The sequence below is a fragment of the Nymphalis io genome, chromosome 17 (assembly GCF_905147045.1).
Source record: "Nymphalis io chromosome 17, ilAglIoxx1.1, whole genome shotgun sequence".
NCBI lineage: Eukaryota > Metazoa > Arthropoda > Insecta > Lepidoptera > Nymphalidae > Nymphalis > Nymphalis io.
The window spans coordinates 3442712-3450689 of NC_065904.1; the positions used below are offsets into that span (position 1 = coordinate 3442712).

General features: G+C 33.7%; 1 protein-coding gene across 2 annotated transcripts in view; it reads right to left on the reverse strand.

The window, feature by feature from the left end:
• The window catches only part of LOC126774799 (aldehyde dehydrogenase, dimeric NADP-preferring), a 28042-nt gene extending 27607 nt beyond the window's left edge, over positions 1 to 435 (reverse strand). For both annotated transcript variants that reach the window (XM_050496357.1, XM_050496358.1), the window contains exon 1: positions 276 to 435. In XM_050496357.1, coding sequence (XP_050352314.1) covers positions 276 to 405 — 130 coding nt within the window. In that variant the 5' untranslated portion in view covers positions 406 to 435. The remainder of the gene's footprint in view (positions 1 to 275) is intronic.
• Between the last annotated feature and the right edge of the window lie 7543 nt (positions 436 to 7978).

Below are 7978 nucleotides of genomic sequence, written 5' to 3' on the forward strand. Positions count from 1 at the left end.
TGACTACCGAAGCTAATTTTAAAATTAACGAGTCGTTGACATGTAAACGAATAAAAAAATAATAATTATTTGAATAATTTAGAAAACCTGTTTTGCCTTATAAGAACATACAGTACATTTACATAATCTCTAAGAATTTAATTATGATTCCAATGAAACAAAAATATAATAATAATTTAATTTGATAGTGTCTGCAGGTCGGTAAACCGATATTAATTATATATTTAAATGCAAACGATCGATAATTCATTATGTAATTAAAATAGTGTACTTACCGTTTCCGTTCATAGTGTCGTGTTTATTATTATCGATTTTTACTTCCGGTGTTTCGTTATGTCTCACGTCTTTTTCGATATCGATATGTACCTCACTATCACTCGCGTGCTGTTTAACCGGCGCTGGCATCGCTACTAAATTGAACAGACCTTTATACGTTCGTGGATTTGTTAAGGTCAAACATCAATAACTCTTCATATTCTATATTTATTTATTTTTAGCGGCGCTATTAAAACGTGTAACAGGGGCGGTCATGTTCATGCCGACAATGTATTCGGAATACATTATCATAATACTAGACATTCTACATATTTAAATAAATGATAACGCTTATTAGGAGGTCGTCGATTTTTTAAAATAATTTCTGTTAAAGCATTCAAGCACGCGGAAGTTATTTAGAGGTCATTTTAATGATTAATTTTTTGTTTTTAAAAATTAATCATTAAATTTGTAAAAATATTTGGATGTAAATAAGAATTTTACGCACATCTGACAAGTGAATATCAACCTAATCCTAATAAAGATTTTAGGTTAAATTTTATATACTTATTTGAAATAGATCCCTCTATCCCTCTATAGATCTCATTATTGGCATAAATGATTGTATGTTCTTGAATAATCCGATGATCTTTAAAGAATATTGTAAAGCCGCACACGCTTTCAACTTCAATATTATAAACTGTAGACCTCGAGAAACGTCGTCGAGCTTTAAGCTTCGGGTCAGGATATAAGTTATTGGGTTTTTTTGCCAAGGTATCGTCAGTAGCAAGCTAGCACCCAAAGTTACGAAGCCGTTGGCCATTCGCCAGAACTCTTTCCGTCGTCGATTTGCTGTTCCATCGTTTTATTATGAGAGAGAGAATAGAGAATATTACCAATTAAAAGAATTTCCTAAGTATTTTTTATCATAAAATCGTTAAAAAAAAGTAACCAAAATAAACTACACAGTATATATTAATAAGTTAATGGCAGACAATTGTTTATTGATGTTGATCACAATTGCAATGCCAATTGTTATCAAAATATCGTCGTAATTTTTTTTATGCGAAATCTAAGTAATATGTACTTAGTTCTTTAAGGATCTTTGCGCTGTAAGTAGGGCTTGTATCCACGACCACGGGATCTGCGGCCATATTATTTAGCCCCTAGATCAATTCTATAGACCCCGGGGTCGAGGATGACCTACAATGAAAGCGATTTTTTTGCTTTACTATTATTCAAACTATTATAACGATTTTATAATGGCTTGAGCAATGACAAGCTGGACAGAGCTCTCCTCCCCATGAGAAGGTAACTTGGGTTATGTGGGATTCTTACCCAATAAATCTTCGCGTCCGATCTTACACAGGTATTCTCCAAAACAACCATTACCGGTCATTACCTGCGTAAGTCGGGTGAATCGTCGCTTTCGTCTCATTCAGGGAAAACCGGCAGGATCGTTTTGAAAGCACTGTACCGCTCTTCGCATAGACGGTCACGCCACGTCGCAAAAGCCATCCAGTATTTCCGTTCCCTCAGTGTTGACTGGATTTCAGCCGATGACAGTCAGTTATCCCAATCCAATGTCAACTGACTACTAAGGCATCGATTATAACATCTATACTAAAAACTATATTCTTACTATAGCACTCGTCGTAACGTATGTTTACGGATATACCTTATAACTAATATATTACGTGATAACTAGCGTAATTGAAGCAGGAAAAAATAAGTTTATACGATTTTAGACCCTATTGTCGAGGAACTCGTTCGTTATTAGGTTAATAGCGATATTACCTAATAGGTAAGTCAGCTGGCAGTTACAGCGGTGTTTCTATTTATAAAATAATGTTAAAAAATGTAAACTCTATAATTTAAATAGTAAATGTATCGAATAAAGATTTTTCTTTTTTTATGAAAATACTAAATACAAATTAATTAATTCTTCTAACATCAGCAAGGTCATTTTCTAGGAATATATTTATTTTATTTGTGCAAAACATAATGCATTTTAAACAGAAAAATAGTTTTTGTGCACACATTATACAAAATATTTATACAAATAAATATAAAATTAGGTATTATTTATTTATTTTTGTGAAAATAAATATTTAATTAATATTTATTAGGAGATTTAAATCATGAAATTAAAAAAAATGTACGTTATAAGTTTTATGAAATTGTCATATAAAATCTTTACTATACATAATACTTCGATACAATATTTATCTATATTCTACAAAATTCTAAAAAAATATTAACATATTATTACTGGTTTTCCTTGCCGGGAGACGTGACCAAAAAAAAAGTCTCCCGTCTCCCGGCAAGGAAATGACTCCATTGAGCGCCTTGATCTTCACGGCAAGGTGGATGGCATCAGACCACGTGGAAGGACGCCCATGCGATGGACCGACCAAATAAAAACAACTGTTGGCGGTCCTTTCTGCGCTGCGCTGAATAATTCATAATACTTCATGGCGACCACGACTGCTCTGACAAGAGTGTCACGACGAAGAAGTTTGGTTTTAGAATTAAAGGTAAAAGTATTTCATAAAACATTTTTTTTGTTTTGTAGTTTGAATTAATATGAGCGACTAATAAAGTTAGCATTTATTATTTATATTATATTAGTTAGCATGCATTATATAATCTAGCGTTAAATTATCAAGAAACTGGTGCGACCAGTTTTACCTCAATGACCTCGCATCGTGACCAGTCACGCGAGGTTCTTAAAGCACAGGGAAAAAAACAAACAACTCTAAAAAATATTGTATAAGCAATTGTTATTATACTTTTAGATTTGTAAAGATTTACTTGTAGGATTAAAATAGTAATTCGAAGATTATAAATTTATGAATTTAAAAAAATAAGCTAATTAGCGCAAAAATATATTTTCAAATTTAACTTGTTACTTATTTCCCGAAAAAGCGCGTACAAACCTCCCAACATTTATAATATTAGTATATTCATGTAGGTGTTTTATGTACAATTAACACACAATTAATCGAACTCAAAGATTTGATATTCAACTGTTTAGATATTTGATTAAAGAACATTATATTAACATATTAACACTTTTTGTTATCTAACTAAACTAAGATGAAACATCACGTCAAAGAGGAATAGGAAGAAGTTATATGAAAAATCGAGTCAAAAAGTAACTATTTAAAGGTACATCAGGCCTGTTATACCTTGGACAGTTTCCCTTTTTTTCTATCGGCTTTTGTTTCTAGATTACTAGATTTTATAAACGCATTATATCGTTGCTTATACTATTTCCATATTCACATATTTGACTTCACTTGCCATTATTTTTTTTAAATCGAAAATGTTAAAAACTGAACAGGTTCCCCAATTGTAGTAATTCTGTTTGCCGTTTTTACATCCGTTCTATTACTACATTCTATCAGCTGTCAATTAACATTTTGACTATTACTATGAGAATTGACGGTAATGACAAGGAGAAAAGATTAAAATGTTCTGTATAAATCATATCCATGACTTAAGTATTATTAACATATACATATAATATTTTCAATGACTTTTTAACTATCGATAACTAATTAAAACTATATTAAAAATTCTATAAGATAACATTATTAGGCTGGCAAGTTAAAGTTTCACTAATCACGGTATTTTACTGAGTTCAACAAAGCCTATAATGATCTCATTATTATAACTTTACCATTTAAGTACTTACACATCGTGGAATAGTTGATTTAGTATTAAGAAATCATACTATTATTATATATTTTACTGGTGGTAGGGCTTTCTGCAAGCCCGTCTGGGTAGGTACCACCCACTCATCAGATATTCTACCGCAAAACAGCAATACTTGATATTGTTGTGTTCCGGTTTGAAGGGTGAGTGAGCCAGTGTAATTACAGGCACAAGGGACATAAAATCTTAGTTCCCAAGGTTGGTGGCGCATTGGCTATAAGCGATGGTTGACATTTCTTACAATGCCAATGTCTAAGGGCGTTTGGTGACCACTTACCATCAGGTGGCCCATATGCTCGTCCACCTTCCTATTCTATAAAAAAAAAATACTTCATATTAATATTATATTATAGTTAAGGTACGTTTTGTTTTTCAAGATTTATGCAAAAACACTTTGTATCTTATTGTTATGAAATTTTCATACTATGATAAGTTATCCTTCCAGGATATAAAAGCTATAATATACTTATGAAAATATTTGTATTTTTATAAATAGTTCAACTAACGAAGAAGTTTTCCACGGCTCACCTATTTTCGTAAAGTAAGTAACAGTCCTACATTGATTGACGTGCGATTGAAACTGTAGATTTAAAGTGTTTCTACAACACTACTATGGTACTACATTGAAAATAAACTTCTTTTTAAATAATTATCTTCAAGCTTACAAATCTTCGCCCAAATTTCTTGTCCACTGTCAGAATTATTGTGCACATATAGATGCCCGATGGATGTAACGTACGCCGTTCGTGAAGGTACACAAAAGCGTAGGTATTCATCCACACTCAATTCCATTTATCTATCCATCCATTAAAGTAATACAATCCCTACAACAAAGTCCGTGCAGTGGTGTTACGACCTCTAATACTCTGTATTGAACATGTACACAGACAGGTAAAGAGTACCGCCAAGAACAATGGCAGGGCGACCGAGATGGATCTAACCTCCTCACAATACATGAGACTAATTTACAAGACAGTCATTCTCAAAAAATGTGCGACGAAAAATCCGCAATTGGACAACAGCGTATCCCATGAAGTGGTAGCAATAATGCTTCACACGAAGAACTTGGTACATTACATCGACGACAGCGACGAAGCGACGAAGCGGGGAAATAGGACACTAATAGCGACTACCAAGAAGATGCCACTGGGTCACTGAGACCCTGGCCCTTTGGGCCAGAATGAAATGACGCGACGGTCAAGACCGTCGAGGAGAAGCAGCCCGGCTAGGGGAGGCAACCCCGAGGCCCGTACCCAGACTGGCCTAGGCCAGCCAAGAGGACTGAACTCTCAGATCACTCTAAGCCGATAGAAAGGTATCAAAGGCACGGCCAACACGTCTGTTGAGATATAAACACTAAATATATGTATGTTTATATATATATCGTGTCACGGTATTTGAAGTCGAACTCCTCCAAAACGGCTCGACCGATTTGTTATGTATATTTGGGAGGTATGAGAATAGGTCGTAAAGTATATTTCATATCGCTAGCTGATAAGGGTGTCCATATCCAGATTTTTTTTTCTATTTTTTAAACTACTTTTTTAACTTGTATTTTATTCTGATTTAGCATCAAAAAATACATATAACCCCAAATTTTCACCCTCCTAACCTATCATCCCATTTTGTAATGACGATTTTTGTATTTTTGTATGAACAATATCAAAATAATTACTTATAGTGAACCTCTTCGAACTTTTGTCTACGTCATTCACGAGAAGCGTCGTGTCAATTTGACATTCAAACATTTGCAAAATATTTAACGATTTATTAAATTGATAAGAATTATAAACGTGTTTTAATATGGAAAAAGTTGGTGAAATACTAAAAGATCAAATACATTATCGGTTTACCGTTTTTATCAGTAAATACAACAATTTGGTCTATTTGTGTGTGTGTGTTACAGTGAAAAATGCCAGCAAGACGTAAGGCGGCCCATTTGGGCCGTCGAACTAATAAAGCATCTAGCATGCGTAATAATAGAGCATAAAGAACAGACGAACAAATCCAACAAAATAACGAAAATGTGCGTGTGAGCATGTCACGGTTTGCTCATCGGCACGTATCTAGTAGCAAGGGTGTTCCTAAATTCCACACGAAAAAATATCGCAAAGGACGACGTTTTTCCCCGGGTCATTTCTTCCCCTACCGTACATTGTTTTTTTGTTATCGTTTTAATTTACACGGGACTTATATCGTGTCTTCATCGCAATTTTATGAAGGAAAGTCAAGAAACCGAAATCGTAGCAAGTATATATAATGCAATCTTGAAAAATAAGTTAATAATTCATGTAAATTAATTCAATTATACATACATTACATAAATTCAATATACACATGATTTGAGTGATTAATATTGACAGTATAATCAGATAAATAATCTTATTTATCTGATTATACTGTGCTTTTTTATTAATTTTTTATTAATCTCTCTCCCTAAAAAAAATAACCCTTCGTCTTATGGTGATTACCGTCCTATTTCCATCCTTCCATTTCTTTCTAAAGTTCTTGAGCGTCTTGTACATCAACAACTTAACCTCTTCTTGTCTTCCTACAACCTGCTAAATCCTTTTCAATTTGGTTTTAGATCTGGCCATAGTACGGTTACTGCATTAGTCAAGATTACCGATGACATCAGATTAGCTATGGATAACCAGGAAGTTACAATTTTATCATTGCTTGGTTTTAGTAATGCTTTCAATACTGTAGATTTCGACATACTCCTGGCTATACTAAATTCTCTTAATAATTCTCCATCGGTAATTAATTGGTTTTATAGTTATCTTAATGGTCGCCGTCAACGTATTCGAATCCAGGATTCTTACTCGGACTGATTGGCGGTAAGTGCCGGTGTTCCCCAAGGCGGTGTCTTATCTCCTCTTCTATTCTCAATTTTCATTAGCTCTGTAAGTCAACATATCTCTTCTTCCTACCACCTGTATGCCGACGATCTCCAATTTTATGCCCATTCCAAAATTACTGACCTACCACATACTATTCAATTAATTAATTCTGACTTAGACAAACTTTTAAATTGGAGTCTTTCTTTTGGTCTCAGAGTAAATCCTATTAAAAGCCAGGCTATTATAATTGGCAGTTGTAAATTATTACCTCGTGTAGACTATTCTTGTTTGCCACCTGTTGTCTTTAACAATACTGTAATTCCATTAAGCAGCAAAGTTAAAAATTTAGGAATATATATCAAAGGAATATATATCAAAATTTCTCATGGATGTCACAAATAGGTGAAGTGAGCAGGAAAATGTTTTACTCAATTGGGTCCATTCGTAGATTACGTAATTTTTTACCTATTCCTACCAAAATTGCGTTAGCTCAAGCCATCCGTAAGCCAGCGTAATTAAGGATGGGCAGGAGCCCATCCTTAATTACGCTGACACCTGCTATCTTGACCTAAGAGAGGAGCAATTAAATAAACTCGAGCGTATTCAAAATCTCTGTATTCGGTTTATATTCGGACTCCGCAAATTTGACCACATTTCTGAATTTCGCAAAAAACTAGAGTGGCTCCCAATCCGTCTTCGCAGGAATACTCATATTTTTTCTCTTTTTAATGTATACTTTTTCATCCAAATTCTCCGCACTATCTTAAACACCGTTTTGAATTCCTTAAGGACTCGCACGGCCGCACTCTACGATCTGACGATAATCTAATTCTTAAAATTCCTTCTCACTCTTCTTCTTTTTATACCAATTCTTTCTCTGTCCAAGCAGTTCGCCTATGGAATTCTTTACCACTCCACTTAAGACAATCTCAAACTATTAACACATTTAAAATCCGACTCAAGGCATATTATTTATCTTTATAATTATCAGGGAGTGTTGTTTTATTATCTGCCGCACTTTATTGCTATTTATTATTATTATTATCATAATAACATTCTTTTTTTTTTAATGTTTTGTTTTATATATTATATATGTATGTTTATTTCCTTCACCCAAAGGTTGTCTGTAAGAGATCGCTCTTTTAGCGATAAGACCGCCT